The following is a 17747-nucleotide window of genomic DNA, read 5'->3' on the forward strand; positions in this document are numbered from 1 at the left end:
CTTTACTAAAAAAGCTTTAGCTTATTTTCTATATGAAGTAAATCATAAAATACATCCACTGCTTTAGATGGATTGTATTTAGTTAAATGTACAGTGATACCCAGCACATGTGTGACTCACTGTCTGACAGGAAGTGGATGTGTTGGTATGACAGCCATGATGCCCAAGTAAAATATTCACATCTAGATTAAATACTTTGAGTGGGAGAGGTTACATGTTCACAGGCACCAACTCTCAGCCTGTAATGATACACAAACCAACCTGTGTGGCACTCACTGACCTGATTTGCGGATGAATGAGAATGCGTCCAGAATAATTAGTCACTACGACACTTCAGAGAGAGCTTGTCCTTCTTTGAATTCTGAAAGAAGTCGCCATGCCAGCATTTCTGCACTAGGATTCCTTTATCGAGTTGCAACCTGATTGCAGAATAAAAGGTGACAAAGGCACATTAAACTACACATGGAGTAAACTACAACATATCTAAAAGATAATCTTGAGAAAGTTAAATTCCCCAAAATATCAGTCATCTCTCATTCTACATAATCTTTAAACTCCTTTAACATGTAAAGTGACCATTTCTTCCTTCTCCATGCACATTAACTGCTGTACTTGGAAAGACTTACAGAGTGTGTTGTCCCTAATGCCGTATTATTTGAGTCATGTTTTGTATAAACTGATTACTGCTAACACATGCACGATTCAGTCACTTGATTAGAACGGCCTGACAGAGATCCTTGCTCTGCAAACCGACTAGAAACTGCTTTTGTGCTTCCATCAGTACAAATGTGCCCTTTTGTAGGACAGTGTCAGTTTTTAGCTGTGTGTGTGTCTGCAGTTTTGAGTGGAAATCAGGCCGAGATAAGGTCAGGCGCTGGATGGGGGAGAAGAGGGCGAGTTGAGTGTTTTCCGCTGATGTGTGCGGAGATGAAGCGTATATATATTCAGAGAGGCACAGGGTTCTTGATACCAGCTGAAACACACCACCACTCAGGATCTCAAACACTAAAGGTGCGGCCATTGCCATTGTTTTTTTTACAACAGACAGACTTTGAAAGATGTTCGTTGAGGTTTCATTTCTTTACTTCTCAGGTCCCTGCACAAACCATCATGGAAGCTGCCATCTGCACCTTTGTCTCCCAGTTCAAGGCGTACGCTGGGAAAGATGGAGCCTCCAGCACTCTGAGCAGAGAGGAGTTCCACAACCTGGTGACCGCTCAGCTGCCCAACTATGTCAAGGTAAATTATAGAAGTGTATAATAGACCCTGATTTCTACCTGACTTACATATCCAAGAAACTGTCATTTATGATGCAACATAACTGCAGACCTTTGAGATTTGACTGCAGTGTTATTCAGTACTGTATAGGCTACTGTCTGTGTATTGCTTTTTCACAAAACGCCACATTTGTAATTGTTCAATTTAAACTGTATATGAGAATGTAATATACGTTTATATTTCATATAGTTTTTGTGATTATTATTTTTATGTTCCATTTCGGTGCCCCATGTTTATGCTCAGAGGTGGAAGTAACTAAGTGTATCTACTAAAGTACTGCACTTACAGTAAGTACCATTTTATGCTACTTTGTACTTCTACTCCACTAGAATTCAGAGGTACACGGTGTACTTTTACTCCACCATTAATTTAATACTTTAGTTACTTTGCAGATTTGGATTAGTGATGTGAAATCTAATCAACACTTAAATCAGACTTTAGTTAAACCTGGATTAAATTCACAAGCTACCCATCAGTATACTAAGTCATTCAAACTAGCTGCACCTTTACCAGCTTTGATATCACGTTAATAATCAATCATTATGATCCAAACATTTATTTATCTAAAATGGACCAATCAGCAGAATGAGTACTTTTACTTTTGGTACTAATACTCTTGTACTTTTACTTGATTAATATTTTGAATGCAGGACTTTTGCTTGTAACAGATTATTTCTACACTCTGTGTACTTTTACTCAAGTACAAGGTCTGAGTACTTCTCCCACCTCTGTTTATGCTTTGTGTCGGTAAATGAAATGTCATTACAAGGTCTCAGACTGCAACATACAAATAATATATAGGGCTGCATGTTAAGCCAATTTTCTTTCTTACTCTACCTATAATTATTTTCTTTTGTTCCTGTGGAGTATATTGTGTATGATATTTCATACCTTTTGATGTGTATTACAATTACGTAGGTTGTCTTAGGGACATACATATTACTGCATTAGATGAAGGGAGGCAAGCAAACATTTGACAAGCTATAAAAAATACAGGTTTATTGGTTTGACTTCATAAATCCCTTTTTTTGTTTAACTGATTATCAAATGTGTTTATTTCAAATGTGTGAGTGTAATGTTGAATCTCTGAAAGGGGAATTTTCCATTTTTTTCCATTTGTTTTTTGTACCACTGTTATCATCCAAGATATAGGACATTTAATCAAACCCATGCACAGAATCAAAAGGTTTTTTTTCTTGAAGGATTTCATCATCAGGAAACTATTTTGTGGCTGTAATTGAATTAGTACCTCAGTTATATTCATTAACCATTAGGTGGCAGGACAGTCTTGCAGAGAGGTTGCATCTCAGAGTGATCTCGTATCGATCTCCTCTCTGTGATCCTCAACAGAATGCCAGTGACCCCGGGGCCATCGATCAGCTCATGGGCTCGCTGGATGAGAACAACGACGGGGAGCTGACTTTCCTCGAGTTCTGGCAGCTGATTGGAACACTGGCAAACAAGCAAGGAGGCTTCACCGAGTAGAGCTCGCCGTCTTCTGTCAAGATTGTGCACCACCAATCAACTCGATTGAAGTCGTCCCACTGTAAACTCAGAGGCATTTCTTTTATCACTCCACCAGTGCCACATGTGTAACTCTTTGGTTAACCATTTGTTGAATGCAGGGAACTTTGAATTAAAGGCTTCATTGTCCTGAGCCCTCAGCCACCAACACTCACTGTCCTGTCATTCATTCACCACATTATATGATGTACCATGCACCCACATTTGAGCGGGAGTGTATTACAGCCTTGATTTAGGGGCCTGTAATCCTATATGCGCTACTGCTGCCACAAATAAACCATCCGCCCCATATCTTGTTCCATAGAGCTTCATAATGCCTACACAAAGCGGCCTTTCCAAGCGTTAAGCATAAACCATAGCCGGATATTTACTGTCTCTCACTAAGGCCTCAGTGAACTGTGTAATTGGGATATGTGAACCACATACATCACATTAAGTTTGTGACATGTTGAGCTTTGTAGTCTAAATGCATTGTCTTTGTTTAGCTGTTAATTATCTGTGTTACACGGTCACTTTGTGCTCATTCTGATGTCTAGACAGAGTTATGTGTGCTGGCTTGCTACCCAGCTGTTTTATAGCCTATAGGCCTGTTTTAATTCTGTAAAGGATAAGGTGCTGCTAAGTGATGTTAAAAACACAGATACGTTGGCAGATTAGAAAATGTGCCCTTTGAATCCAAATTAAATATGATAAACTGCCAGTGTGGGAGGAGTGAAGGTGAGACAAAAAAAGTAAGGGCGCTACCTGTGTGATTGTGTGTGCACTTTGTGTATACGGGGAAGTCTCCTTAGTGAGAAACCTGGAGATTTTTCACCCAGTAACCTGTGTCTGAAGGCTTGTATCTCAAAGAATCACCAATGAGATTTAATCTGTTGAGGGAATTTAAAGACTTCCCAAAAGCCGTTTCAAGAATCTGGCAAGACTGCTTTACCTCTTGCAACAGTTTTGCCACCCTCACTGGCTTTAATATTTCCTATGAGGATTCTGGTACCACTTTACAATACGACTACCCTTATAAAGGGTTTAAGAATAGTTTGTAATTCATGTATTAATTAGGTTGTAAGCACTTTACAAATCATTAATAAGCTTTTATAAGACATGAGATAAACAGGGCAACTGTGACCAGTTGCTTGCCAAATAGTGAGCTCACATTTATCTGTGCTGCTAAGCCTTATATTGGCTACTTGCTTACTTCGTCTTCTTCATCAGCCAGCATCCTTGGTATCTGTTGCTCACTGAGTTGATTCTCTCTAAGTAGCCAATATAAGGCTTAGTCATCTTGCCAAATAGTGAGCCTGTGTTGATGTATGACAACTATGTTAGAACTGGTTTATAAATGGTTCTTAATGATTAATAAAGTGTTTACAAACTAATTCATAACCTACTTATAAACCCTTTATGAATCCTTTATAAGGGTAGTCTAATTGTAAAGGTGGTAAGCTCTCACATTTCCAAAGTGTCAGTTGGGAAAAACTTGAAGCTCCAACACAAGTTTAGCTGTCTTTTACAGTTGGAAACTATGGTTTTGTTCATGTTTGTTCATTTTGTGAGTGCAAAACACATACAGATGTCTGAAAAAAAAGAAAAACAGATGTGTAAAAAGACATCCTCCCTGGAAAGGATTGTAAGAGAGTGGATGATAGCTTTTTTTTAAAGTGTTTTTTTGTCTACATTTAACAAGTGAATACTTTAATAAGCAGTCGAGGCTTGTGCAGATGAAGTAATCCCTCCCGCCCTGTCTCCTAGTCCCAGCAGATGAAGCGGCTCCAAGCCACAAGCCTGAATAGTTGGCGTGAAACTGTGCAAATCACGCATGACGTGAAACAGCTGGCCCATGAGCCAGAGATAATTCCAATAAAAAACAAGTATAAGTGTTTTGATACACTTTCACACCCTTTTCCTGAGCGTTAGAGCCGAGCTCTTCCACATTCCCACTTCTCCCTCTCGCTCTTCCAGGTACACGCCCTTTGACTTGTCAGGGGGAAAAGTTTTAAGGAAAAAAAAAAAAAACTAAATCACGGAAGAGATTCTGCTGTCCTACTAGTTTGGCAAGTTCCCTAGGCTCAAAGCAGCGTAGAAAGGCGGAGAAGAGGGCAGAAACTTACATTTGCGCACATTTATACACTTCCCTTGTCCCGCAGACGTTATACGGTGAGTTGAATGCGTCTTACTGGATTCTTTTAAGTTTCTCGTGCGTATACGCGTTGTATTTGTTCATGGATTTTGCCACGTTTCGATAGTCTCTTGCTAGAGCCATCCCATGAAACTTGGCCGCGGACTGACTGCAGGTCGGTTTCAATGACTCCTGCACTCAGAAATATTTGGGCTCAGGTTACACCTTTTTAAGTGTAAATTATAAAAGTTGGTGCATGGTTAATCTGCTTTTATTGACGTGTACTTTCGGGTTTAGTGACGTGTTTGATAGCCATATGCGCTCTCTCCCTCTCTTTTCCTCGGAATGATATTTGGTATTTCTATGTGGATCAGTACTCATTTTGTAGATCATTTGCAATGGGAATATATAATAAAGAAGCTAAGGGTGGCAGAGTATTGAGAGTGTCGGCACTGGTTCGCGCGTAAAAGAACAGTTTTACGCAAAATCAACAGTTTGCCCACAATATGCTTCTTATAAAGAGGCCAGCGGGAGTGACAGCTTGGCATTCTGAGTGGAATTTTGTAGAGCTGTGTAGGTTGTGACTTCTTTAACCGCTTTAATTCAACATTGAAAGCAGTGTATTGTGTTAATGATGATGAGTCCTGGCAGTGTTACGCAACGTCCCGCGTCCAATTGTCGCTATTTTCAAACCTGAACTATGGATGAGATACAGCCGCTGGACGTCTGCTCACCGTAATTTACGGACACAACCTAACTTGTTCCTCTGTTAATATTTGATGCCACACGAGCGGTAGTATTGTCATTACTCTGCGCACATACCGTATCACGTTCGCCCATTTGGAAACACAACACTCAATCTACTTATAGAGTGAAACGGGAAACCCTATGGTTGTAGGCCTGTATATTTAATTATTTGCGCTGTTGCTGTTTTGGCCTTTTAAGACAAATAACAAGGATTAGTTTGTCTCTTGAGTGGGACAGGGTGAAGCTCGATATGGGACCGGTGATGCAATTAATTTGTCAAAATTAGGGCACGTGTTGGGACTCAAAGAAAGGTCCCTATAGGTAAATAATGAATGTGATGAGGGACAGAAATGTCAATCCTAAAGTAGAAAAAAAGCCTTTGCTGTTTCCGTTAAGGATCTTTCTGTGCTCAGGCTGAGGGTGTGTCAAAATATGGACTGCTCTCCATAATCACAAAAACTGACAATATACATGCTATCTAGAGTTTTTGGCGAATGTACTTCTTTTAAAACCCTGGTATTATCACTATTATTTAATGACAGCTGCCTTAACAACCAGATATGATATGCTTCATTCACTATACAAAAGGTTTCTGCATTGGGCTCACATGGTGGCCAAATGGTTCAGACCAAAATCATGCATCATTAGGGTCAAAGAGTCACATTTTCGAGGAGGAAATTTGAACTTTGTAATAGTGTCAGAGCTCTTTGTTTCTTAGGGTATAATGACTGTAACAGGCCCCTTCCTTAATTATCCACATATGCATGTAGTGACTTCTGTGGAGAAATGTCTTGGCTTGAGGGACATGCACTTCAGTAATTGAGAAATGAAGGTGTCGTCTACAAATGACTGCTAATCTGCCACGAGCGACATGGCATCCTTTGGAGACAAGGAGTGTTGTCTCACCACCAGAAACTGTTGTTTGCTCTGCAGTATTTGAATACTGAAGCTGAAAGACAAGTATGTTCGCCTCAAACACCCCTCCACCGCTTTGGGGCAAAACTAGCTCGGAGTTGGCCTGTAAATTCCTGTCTAGGTGATCTCCACAGACAGCAATGACTGGAATTCCTGAAAGGCTGTGTCACCTACTGGCATGTTTTACATTTTGAGCAATGTCTATAGATTATACATGTGTCAATGTCTAAATGATGATTGTGTCTCTATATTAATCATGTGAAACTATGAGGGGTTTTCTCCTGGTTATCAAGTCTTTTGTCAAATGCGTTAGTGTGTTGGTACACACTAACGTGTGAAGGCTCAAGAAAAAACAAGGGCAGCACAGTGAAAACAAGTATGAGGCAGTGACAAGCAAACGGTAAGAGAGGCAGACACAGCTGGTGAGACAGAAAGAAAGAAAGAAAGAAAGAAAGAAAGAAAGAAAGAAGGAGAGAGAGAGAGAGCAGAGCAGACCGGGACTAAGTAATCCCTTAGGTAATCTGAAGCCCAGTCCCCTTGGTAGCTTCAGTAGATCAGGTGACCTATCAAAGATCAGAACTTCCATTGTGCATCACAGCTTGTCTCTCAATCAGACTCCCTCTCACCCTCTTAACTTATCTCACATCACCGTCCCTCCCTTATGCTGCTCCAGACTCAACACCTGAAACTAAGGCCGCAAGGAAGATCCTTATCTAATTTTGCATTATCGTTGCAATATTTGTTTTAATCAAATCATAGTGGAAACCTTTGCAATGATCATCTATCCATCCATCCATCCAATGTTACTTGTTAGACACTTTTATCCAAAGCGACTTACACACTCAATACTGTGGACAATCCCCACAGGACACAACAACATGCTGACTGCAGTGGGGTTTGAACCTGTGACCCCCTGATCCCAACACCAAGGCTCTATCCACTGCGCCACACACCTCCTCTATCTATCTATCTATCTATCTATCTATCTATCTATCTATCTATCTATCTATCTATCTATCTATCTATCTATCTATCTATCTATCTATCTATCTATCTATCTGTCTATCTAACTACTGTAACTATCCATCCATCTATCTATCTATCTATCTATCTATCCATCTATCTATCTATCTATCTATCTATATATCTATATATCTATCTATCTATATATCTAACACCAATATCTTGACCTCTTCCTTCTCCCACAGAGAGGAATCATGGAGAATGCTATTAAGGACCTCGTGAAGGTCTTCCTGAAGTCAACCAAGGGAAAGGAGAGTCTAGGAAAGAATCAGTTCCAGAACCTCGTCAAGAACCAGCTCTCCAACGTCCTTTCGGTAAGGAAATCCTCATTTAACCTCTCTGAAATATGACCGACACTTGCATTATGTAACCACCTCATAGAAAACACAAAGCTGTCTTGCATAAACAGAGGCTAATTTCAATCTGTTCACAATTTTAAGCATTGTGACAAGTGGTTGTGTAATATGGGTGGATGGGGTAAATGATCTGATATGATAGAATGACATTCATTAGCATTATAATGTAGATAGGGCCACTCTTAGAGGGTAATTTACTACTTCTGTATGCTGATATCTCCACTGGGAGTCCAGGTAGATAATCATCGTGCTTGATTGTCTCATGATTATGTGTGCCTATCCTCTCCAGGATACAGAAAGCAAGGAGGCGGTCAACAACATGGCCCAGGGATTGGATGCCAACCAAGACGGCAAGGTTGGTTTTGAGGAGTACATGAAGCTGGTCGGCTACCTGGCTGTCTCGCTCAGTGAACAACGTGCAGCTGCCAAAGAGGAGCCTGCTCAAAATAATGCTTCCGAACAAGTGGCACAAAGTACCCCCGCCAAAGTGGAGGAGAAACCAGAGGCAAACGCAGAGGTAAAGGAGGAAGCCAAGCCAGAAGCGAATGAAGAGGCAAAGGTAGAAGCAGTTGCTGACGCAAAGGTAGAAGAAAATCTAGTTGGAAATGCAGAAGCTAAGGTAGAAGTAAAGTCAGAGGAAGAGGCGCATCCTGAGGCAGCGAAGGAGGAGGAGAAACCAGCCGCAGCAGTTGTGGCAGCAGCATTAGAGGAGGCAACACCAACGGTGGATGTGTTTGTGAAAGAAGAGGAGATCAAGGTGGAAACAGAAAAGGTGGAGGAAGCCGTCGAGAAGCTGGCTGAAGCTGTGGAGGAAGAAGTGGAGAAGAAGATTGAGGAGGCGACCTCATAGGGGACAATCCATTCCTTCACAAAAAGAAATCACACTACATTCTTACAATCAACACTACACTAATCACAGCATTATTTCCAAAATATGCCACTAAAGAGTTATTTTGTTCAAATACAGACAACTTTGTAATACAAAATATTGGTAAAAGTTCACAACCCTACCAACCTAGTTGAAGAAACCCCATTCCTCATTTATGATAAATATGTAGGCTACATGACATTGCTTTGTACTATTTTTTACCACTATGTCTATATGTACAGCATGTGCATCCCACTAAAGCACATTTACCTCATTATGATCATATACTATGATAGCATGCAGAAGTACTCTATCATATGCATGCCATATCCCTGTGAAAAGTGTACTGCAAAATAAGATTTACCCTCAGCAGCATACTGACACACAAAGTGCCACTACAGTCAAGATGTCAAGTTTAAATACAGTCCTTTCCCCACTAATATCTTTAACTTGGACTTTTTCAAAACCTCTCTACACTGCTAACAAAGCCTTGGTCCTTGGTAAAACAAGCTACAGCCATTAGCCGGTTAGCTAATTTTAGCACAAAGACTGGAAACGCGGCAAGCACCTCCAAAGCTAACAAAATGACATGTTATCTCTGATCAGTTTAGAATGTGACTCTTGTACGGTACAACATTTTATTAAGCGAGCTTCCGAAGTGCTGACTTTTTGTTACAAACGGAGCCAAGCTAGATGACTGTTTCCAGCCATAATGCTAGGCTAAGCTGGATGTAGCTTCAGTTTTACCATACAGATTAAAGTGAGGTGGTATCAATATTCTCAGCTAACTCTCGGCATGAACGCTAATAATTTCCCATAACATCAAATAATTATTTTAATTATTGCATGGAAATCTGTCAATAACACCATTTTTACATTCTCATCTTTTAACTCGCAATGCTATGTAGCTGATTTGGCATGACAATAAACAAATTGTTTTGCTGAAGATTTGCATTAATTCAACCCATCTTTATTGTGAACTCAACCCTCATCTCTCTCTATCTCAGTCTAGTCTACTTTATGGGCTATCTGTCGCTTCCCTTTGTTTTCTGTAACTCCCATAAAAGTTCACCCCAAGTGGATCCTACAGTATATTCCAATAACCCCAAGTCAGCTATGGATTACGGAATGTAAGATCAAGTTTGGTCCTAAATAATTGAGTCTCAAGAAAGAAATCCACACCAAAGGACCCTTACGGTCAAATGGGAGCCCCAAATGAGTCCCATGGGAGTAGGTTGTTGACTAGAGCAACCTAATCCACCTGGATTCAAACTGGTAGACAAGAGCAAGATAACAAACACCTACAAGTAAGGAAACCCATAACAGATGTCACTTTGTGTCAGTTTTTATCTCAAGTACTTGTCAACACAATTACTGCATTTTTATTTGTTATGTCAATGGTATTTGAATGGTAATTGATCCATAAATGTGCCGGTGCATTATCTGGAGGGACCCTGGTAGCACTCGATTGGAGTTACAGAAACCTGGCTCTCTTTGAATATGCTAATCGTTGTTTGCTGTTTTCTGCTTGTATTAGCACAAGTTTAACAGGCATGCCTGTTTGTCGGTCACACCCTCAAACAGATTAAGGACCCTGTTTGACCTGCAACTGGATCCTTGAGTCACGGGCATTGGGAAACCACTGGATTAGGCATTTGAAGTGTAGAACACCCTGGGACAGAAATAATGACATGAAAGTAATCCCGGGCTTCAATGATCCTGCCTATCAGACGAGGTTGTGTCAGAGGGATCATTTTCTGAGATGCTTTTTTAAAACCAAATAATAATACTGAGCCATCAATATAGATCTATGTGGTGTGCTCTTTTACAACAGCCTATACATAAGATGTTGCATGACATTGTATTGCAATTATTGTTTCCAAATATTTAAGTTCAACATGGCCTCTTTATATTTAACTTTTTAACCTTACTCTTTCTTGTTTGGACCACTATGGAGATCACTTGAAAGCATACTTCTTTGTCACCTTATATGCAATTTGTTAATTACAATCTAATGATTTGTAAATTGTCTAATCATAAATAATGCAGCCATGAGAAAAAGGCTTGTGTTGCAGGTCCACTATGATATATGTCTACCTGGCCTGCTGCGTAGTGCTCAAGGCACACACATTTTGGGTACACTACCAAATGTGCACCTTTTGCACTGTAACTGCACCTGGCACTTCAAACTGCTCAGCAGCTAAATGGGCAAGACAAATAAACCTGAGTCATGTGGTCACCCTGCCTCACTGCGACACTCCCATTGTAAATACTCTCTCATTCACACTCTGCTCAGCCTTTATGCTCGTAATATGCTGTGTTTCCTGCATGATCTTTTACTAACAAACTTAATGGAAATGTTTTGGCTATTGAGGCGTCATTATTCATTGTTTTATTACAATCTATATTTGTTTATATCAAAACATTTGTAATCATGGTACTTTCTGTGAAGAACAGAAACATATCACTCTCTTGCACCATCTACGGCTAGATTACAGCATACTGGCAAGCTTCAAACCTTTTTTGCTATTCCCCCATAGGCCAAGCTTGTTTTTGCATTTTTATGTTGCAATAGATACTTAGGTTTAGTGTAAACAGGCCTAATCATCTGGAACTTATTCTATTGTAGCTAATGCTTTCTTTTAACCATTTGGGAACAGCAGATTAGCGGAGTGCACTGTGAGTTTTCTTTCAAAGATTCTGAACTGTCTGAACTGGATGTTTTTTCTCCGTCCCATAGTGTGAACCCCACCCAACTTTAACTCCATGTAGATTTAAAACATGCTGAAACCAAACACAGCAGATTTGCAGCAGGGAGTGTTTGCCGCCAGATTATTCATTGACGCACAATAGCTCTCATTCATTCTTTGACACAGTAGATGGGCATACAAGCCTTAACAATTCTCCCAGCAGATATAATAAGTGTACATACAAGTAAACGGATGTGCTTTGGGTCAAATATGATTGTGATTATGGGACCATTCCCAGGATGTGCAGGGTTTCATCATTGTGTGTTGATGTACTCTTATTTCTTGCTTGAGGGTGTATGTGTTTAGCAGTTGGACTAATTTAAATCCACTGACATGTCCAGTAAACTCCAATAATGCTAGTATGCTATGCTGTATCATTTTTGCTAATTCTATGTAACATGTTTAATGGCTAATATTGAATAAAACTGTGACAATAATAATTAATTTGCGTGACCTTGTTTACTTGCAAGAAAGCGGTCATTGTGTCCGTGCACGTGCGTGTGCGCGTGTGTGTGTGTGTGTGTGTGTGTGTGTGTGTGTGTGTGTGCGTGTGTGTGTGTGTGTGTGTGTGTGTGTGTGTGTGTGTGTGTGTGGGGGTGTGTGTGTGTGTGTGTGTGCGTGTGCGTGTGCGTGTGTGTGTGTGTGTGTGTGGGGGTGTGTGTGTGTGTGTGTGTGTGTGTGTGTGTGTGTGTGTGTGTGTGTGCGTGTGCGTGTGCGTGTGCGTGTGTGTGTGATGGAAAGCACCTGCAAAGGGAGAGAGATGGAGGGAGGATAGAGAAACAGAAGTAGAGAGTATGTAAGAGGTTGAAGGAGTTTGGAGGGGGATGAGGGGGAGGAGGGAGAGGTGCAGGTGATATTTAAGCCACTGGCAGACTCTCTCCACATCCATCTCTGCCTTGGCTCAGTCCCCTGCACCTCTTCAAAGACAAAGAAGGCCCTCCATCAGCACTCAGGTAAGACAGACAGCTTGAATGGGTTTCTCCATTGTACTTTCTCCTATGTATCTAATGAAGGTTTACTTGTATAGTCAATGATACACATTGTATCAGCTTTGGAACAGTAAATATCTGTAGAATCAGAAAACCTCTGAGCATAACGGCACTAGGCACTAAAATAGGACTGCGGGAGTAATTTCACTTTTTTATCTTAAGCTATTGTTTGCTTTCTTTTGATGCTGTGCAAACTTTGAGAAGTGCACAACAGGGAATTCCTACATCAAAAAAGTTAAACCAATAGGGACTTCTTACCAAGCAGTGTGAAATTACTGTGCACTGGTATTTATACAAAATAATATGTCAATGCCCTATTTTACCAATTTGCTTTTTTAGTGTCATTCGACATTGATTATGCCATACCATTAACCATGGCGTTACCATATGCATCTTCATTACATGCCTTACACAATATTGTGTTACATTTTGGTCTCCATGGTTTTCTTTTGTTTTGTGTCAGTCAGTGAGACGGGTGAGACCTATACATTTTCCAGTAAGCTAGCTTTGGTGTCCACTCGCCTCCTCTTTTATCTCCGCCGCCTACAACTCTGAACTCTGCGGCACAATGTTCTGCAGAACGATAAGAGGCAATAACCGGAGACTGACAATAGCATCCCTGTCTACTTATGCAATAGCTCATATTTAATAAATCATGCTCAGGGATGGATTGACATATTGATTCTGTATTCTGTGTGGTAATATTAACCTTAAAATAACAGCCTATATTCTAATTTCTAGATTCCCCAGCTTTTTAACTTGACTAGCAAGTTGAATGTGACTGAGCGAGGGTGAAAGTAATTGAGTTCCATCAGCTGTAGCCACATATTAGATCACAGGCCTGCACCTCAGGGTGCTCGGTTTCTGAATGTGAGCACCAGACTAGTTTTGTGTTTCTCTCCTGGTTTCCATCTTGAATGATGAGGCTGTTACAGGATCAACAGGCATGAAAACACTTTTCACCGATACCACAGGTTTAATTGTTACATGCATTACCCATTCATTCACAAGAGCAATAACTCAAAAAGTAAACTTTCAAAACAGCTGAAATGTTCTTGAAACTATGTTTTAGGTGTCACAAAGCATTTTTTGTAAATACGTTGACATAGAAAAGTCTTAACCCTCTAACTCTGCATCATTGACAGTGACTAATCTGTGTCTGTCTGTGCAGTCTCTCCACAAATCCAGCTCAAGAAGCTCCAAGATGCCGGACACAATGTGTGTAAGATTGTTTCGAAACGTTTTTCCAACGCTATCTTCCATCTTTCCATCCAAACCTCTGCAATGTAAAACCCAGTAAAGTCACGCAAACACAGTGACCACACTACTTAAATTAGGGTGAGTAATAGCCTCTGCTTACACACAGAGCGTTATTCGACCCATTGTGTAGAAATGGGAAAACCACCTTCCTTCCATCCATCCATCTACCTGTCCAACTATCACTTTGACTCAGAGGTGGCTTCACCCTTGACTGCCATGTGACCGCACATGCAGTTTGGGCTGGAGCGGGCATTTTGTAGCAGATTCTGACCTTTGGCCCTGATATCTTTGCAGTATGTCCAAGGAGCCCAGTTCCAACCTGGAGAGTGCCATGCAGATGCTCATAAAGACCTTCCACAAGTACTCCGGGAAGGAGGGCGACAAGTTCACGCTGAGCAGGGGTGAACTGAAGGAGCTGCTACTAGAGGAGCTGGGGACTTACTTAGGGGTAAGGAAGTGTGTGAAGTAGAAAATACGTGCTTGTACACTACACATGAATGAAGTTTGCAAATGGGACACACGGGTGAAGGTATGCTCTCGCATACTGGGACATGCAAGCTCAGACAAGCTTGTTCATTGATGTATACCACACACACACACACACACACACACACACACACACACACACACACACACACACACACACACACACACACACACACACACACACACACACACACACACACATTCTTAACTCTCTGGTCCTCCCTCTGACAGGGCTCCTCCAAAGATAATGAAGCAGTTGAGAAGGTGATGAATGACTTGGACGCCAACAACGACGGGGAGGTGGACTTCACCGAGTTCATCATCCTGATGGGCGCCCTCACTGTCGCCTGCAACGACTTCTTCCTAGATTGCAAAACAGATGAGACACCAAAGGAAGGCGAGTCGGCGGAGAAGAAAAATTGAATCAGTGCAAGAGAGGAGAGGGGGGAAAGTAGGAGGGAGAGGAAGGGGTAAAGAAGGAGGAGGAGGAGGGGAAATAACTGTTGCAATGGATTTTTGTCTTATGCAATTTGTAAACACTACAACTACATATGAGGGAAGCGGTCCAGCAGATAGATTGTGGGTCCACAGTATACAGGATATTCAGCAGGGGTAGTGTTTTCTCCTATTTTTCATACCACAACATATCCGGAGCTAGTTGAACCCAAAGTAGTGAGTGACTTTACATACAGAACAGGGTATATTTAAACTCAAATGTAGCAGTTTTAACAGTTTGTTGTATGTTCTGAGCAAGGCACTGAAAGAAAGGAAGCTAGAACACTTCTTGCACATGAATAATTTGTGAACATATATGAAGTAACAGATTATCCTATTATTGTATGTACTCCGCGTTGAACAATAGAATATGATTTATCCCGTTTCTTGTGCATATTTTGTAATCCTTTTTGGTAATAACCAGTGCATTCTTCAAAAATATTAAACATGGCATTTAACCAACTATACGTTGTGTTCTTTTTGATTCCCACATACTTCCTCTCACACTATATCCCTCATGCTGTACAAGTATTCACTGACATGTCGGCCATGAATTGCTGCACCTGGAAATCACATTGAATGAGGAAGAGAGGAACAATGCCAGAATAGTGTGTGTTTGTGTGTGTGTGTGTGTGTGTGTGTGTGTGTGTGTGTGTGTGTGTGTGTGTGTGTGTGTGTGTGTGTGTGTGTGTGTGTGTGTGTGTGTGTGTGTGTGTGTGTGTGTGTGTGTGTGTGTGTGTGTGTGTGTGTGTGTGTGTGTGTGTGTGTGTGTGTGTGTGTGTGTGTGTGTGTGTATTGGGGATTCCCACCGAGTAAACTGCTCCAGCTCACACATCCTGCCAACAATATCCTGCAAGTCTTGTTCCACTAGATATAAGCTGACCCAGATGTTTGACTTGGATCGGCATGGAAAACTTCTTCAAAAGAGAGGGACAGAGGGAGGAGAGGAAGAGGGGGAGAAAAAGAAAGAAAGAGGATGTGAAGGAAGATAAAGAGTGTTTGTGTGCATGTGTGTGTGTGTCTGTGTGTATTTTTGAATGAAGCAAGGACTGCATAAGCGGGGAGTGAATCCAATTTATGGAGTACATTAGTCAAGTATGTAACTTGGAAAGCCGTGGTATAATCACAGAGGAATGTTCAAGTTGCTGTGACTGTTAGCACACTGACTGTCCCACACACACATGTGCACGCACGCACGCACGCACGCACGCACGCACGCATGCACACACACACACACACACACACACACACACACACACACACACACACACACACACAGATCAGTAAATCACCACGTCCTCTTCCACCTCATTGGCTTATACAGCTGCTTGTTTGTTTTAAAGAATAAATGCTGAGCAGCTGAATCACAGATCCTCTCCTGGAGGGATACATTCACTTCTGGTTGTACTTGTGCTCAAACAATGATGAGTCTCTTACCTACAGCAAGAATAATAAACTGATTCCAGGTCAGCCATCGTCTATGGGCGTGGTTCACCCTATCTGCTTTCATTCCTCAATCCACTTTGTTTTCTAAAGACGTCCTCTGATTGGTCGTTTTGAATAAGTGCTTGGCCTGCAGATAGGTAAACATCTTTTTCTAAAACAGGGTTAACCCTGTTGTAGCCTGAAGGGAGAAAAACAACCTCTTACGACTGTTACAGTAACATTCTAGGTTACCTGTTCTCATACCTTAGGAGCAATAAAACAGCTGTTTTCATGTTGGACCAAAAGACAATATGATACAAATACAGAAAAGGAGAGAGAAGATTGAAACATTAAAAAGGGAAATGATTTAATATGTAAAGAGGAACAACTTCAAAGTCTGTCAAATAGAAATGGCGTCAAGTATACAGTAACAGAAATTCAGTACACATACACTGGTGGAAGATATATTCAGATCCTCCACACAACAAACAAACACAACAATGGAAAAAAAAGTAGAGAATTATTTGCAGCAAAATGTCCCTCCCCCCCTAAATATTATAATAGGATAATATTAGATGTTAACACAGGTGTATCCAAGCATAAGTTGCATTTTTATTTGTTGCTGGTCGGTTCCCCTTCAAAGGGTCACGAGATAAAGCTGCTATGAGATGATTAATGTGATAGTAAAGATGGAAATAAATAGTATTCTACCCATTGCAAACTGATTTTTTGACTTTTTTAAGAGGGTTAGGGTTAGGTTTAAGAAGTTTTTCTACGTTGAAGCGCCAAAAAAAAGTTTGGGAACAACTGGTTCAGTCTTTAATGATGTATTGTGTTTTATAAGCTTATCAGGCATTTTAATAGTAAATCTTTATCTGAAAAACTAACAATTGACTACAGTTCTCGAATGAATGTGGTACAAAGTAAAATATTTCCCTCTGAAAATGGAATGTAAGCGGGTTGCATCAAATGTAAATACCCAGGTAAAGTACAAAACAGAAAAAGAGTACTTACATGTCATCGCATTGTATAGGTGGATTACAAGTTTTGACTATTTGGCCTCAAATTTAAAAGTCTATATCCTTCCACATGCAACAAGTGTTATTTTACACTGTGAATGTATTTTATATTATAATTTGTGCTTATTAAATGCAAGGAAATTCTAGTGGAATTTGGTTTGTAGTAGAGGAGGAGACTGAATTCTGGGTGTGTGACTGAGGTGTATCAGCTGTGAGAGACAGGCCTTCACCAGGGGTTGTGATGTGAGGCAGTTACATCATTCACACAAGACCTTTTCAACCACACTTTGAAAAACAATGGCTGCAGGACATCCTGCAAACAGTATCTAAAAACACGCCTGACCTTACGATGCGAGCCGGTTTAACCTAAAACACACAGGTCTCTCCTGATGGATCACATATGGCAGTTGCTGCCTCTGTGATGAGCAACACAAAGCCAGGCCATGTCACCGAGCCCGAAGCATCTGATAAGGAAGGCAGGGACACTTCGGTTACAAAC

The 17747-nt window shown here is 40.9% G+C and overlaps 3 protein-coding genes across 5 annotated transcripts; all 3 read left to right on the forward strand.

The window, feature by feature from the left end:
- Positions 1 to 139: 139 nt before the first annotated feature.
- On the forward strand, positions 140 to 2952 carry s100a11 (S100 calcium binding protein A11). The gene is made up of 3 exons (XM_079655532.1): positions 140 to 1011; positions 1093 to 1239; positions 2629 to 2952. The coding sequence occupies exons 1-3, from the start codon at positions 787 to 789 to the stop codon at positions 2761 to 2763; spliced, it is 507 nt and encodes a 168-aa protein (XP_079511658.1). The 5' UTR covers positions 140 to 786; the 3' UTR covers positions 2764 to 2952.
- Positions 2953 to 4763: 1811 nt separating this feature from the next.
- Positions 4764 to 12018, forward strand: s100u (S100 calcium binding protein U). Its single transcript, XM_079655927.1, has 3 exons — positions 4764 to 4953; positions 7786 to 7914; positions 8246 to 12018. The coding sequence occupies exons 2-3, from the start codon at positions 7795 to 7797 to the stop codon at positions 8804 to 8806; spliced, it is 681 nt and encodes a 226-aa protein (XP_079512053.1). The 5' UTR covers positions 4764 to 4953; positions 7786 to 7794; the 3' UTR covers positions 8807 to 12018.
- Positions 12019 to 12418: 400 nt separating this feature from the next.
- On the forward strand, positions 12419 to 14744 carry s100s (S100 calcium binding protein S). 3 transcript variants are annotated; one of them, XM_079655423.1, is made up of 4 exons: positions 12483 to 12527; positions 13735 to 13785; positions 14118 to 14271; positions 14541 to 14744. In XM_079655423.1, exons 3-4 carry the CDS (start codon positions 14119 to 14121, stop codon positions 14730 to 14732), a joined length of 345 nt encoding a protein of 114 aa, XP_079511549.1. In that variant the 5' UTR covers positions 12483 to 12527; positions 13735 to 13785; position 14118; the 3' UTR covers positions 14733 to 14744. The 3 variants fall into 3 exon arrangements, with proteins under 3 accessions (XP_079511548.1, XP_079511549.1, XP_079511550.1); XM_079655424.1 differs by having other exon boundaries at positions 12504 to 12527; positions 13735 to 13781; XM_079655422.1 differs by lacking the exon at positions 13735 to 13785 and having other exon boundaries at positions 12419 to 12527.
- Positions 14745 to 17747: the final 3003 nt, after the last annotated feature.

This window comes from Notothenia rossii (genome assembly GCF_949606895.1).
Source record: "Notothenia rossii genome assembly, chromosome: 10".
Lineage (NCBI taxonomy): Eukaryota > Metazoa > Chordata > Actinopteri > Perciformes > Nototheniidae > Notothenia > Notothenia rossii.

Excerpts from the sequence above, each read along its gene's own strand:
- s100a11 (XM_079655532.1), top strand. The coding sequence starts at position 787 with ATGTGCCCTTTTGTAGGACAGTGTCAGTTTTTAGCTGTGTGTGTGTCT. Across the intron at positions 1,012-1,092 it reads CAGGATCTCAAACACTAAAG|GTCCCTGCACAAACCATCAT; the intron begins GTGCGGCCATTG and ends TTTACTTCTCAG. Across the intron at positions 1,240-2,628 it reads AGCTGCCCAACTATGTCAAG|AATGCCAGTGACCCCGGGGC; the intron begins GTAAATTATAGA and ends GATCCTCAACAG.
- s100u (XM_079655927.1), top strand. The coding sequence starts at position 7,795 with ATGGAGAATGCTATTAAGGACCTCGTGAAGGTCTTCCTGAAGTCAACC. Across the intron at positions 7,915-8,245 it reads AGCTCTCCAACGTCCTTTCG|GATACAGAAAGCAAGGAGGC; the intron begins GTAAGGAAATCC and ends TATCCTCTCCAG.
- s100s (XM_079655424.1), top strand. Across the intron at positions 14,272-14,540 it reads AGCTGGGGACTTACTTAGGG|GGCTCCTCCAAAGATAATGA; the intron begins GTAAGGAAGTGT and ends TCCCTCTGACAG.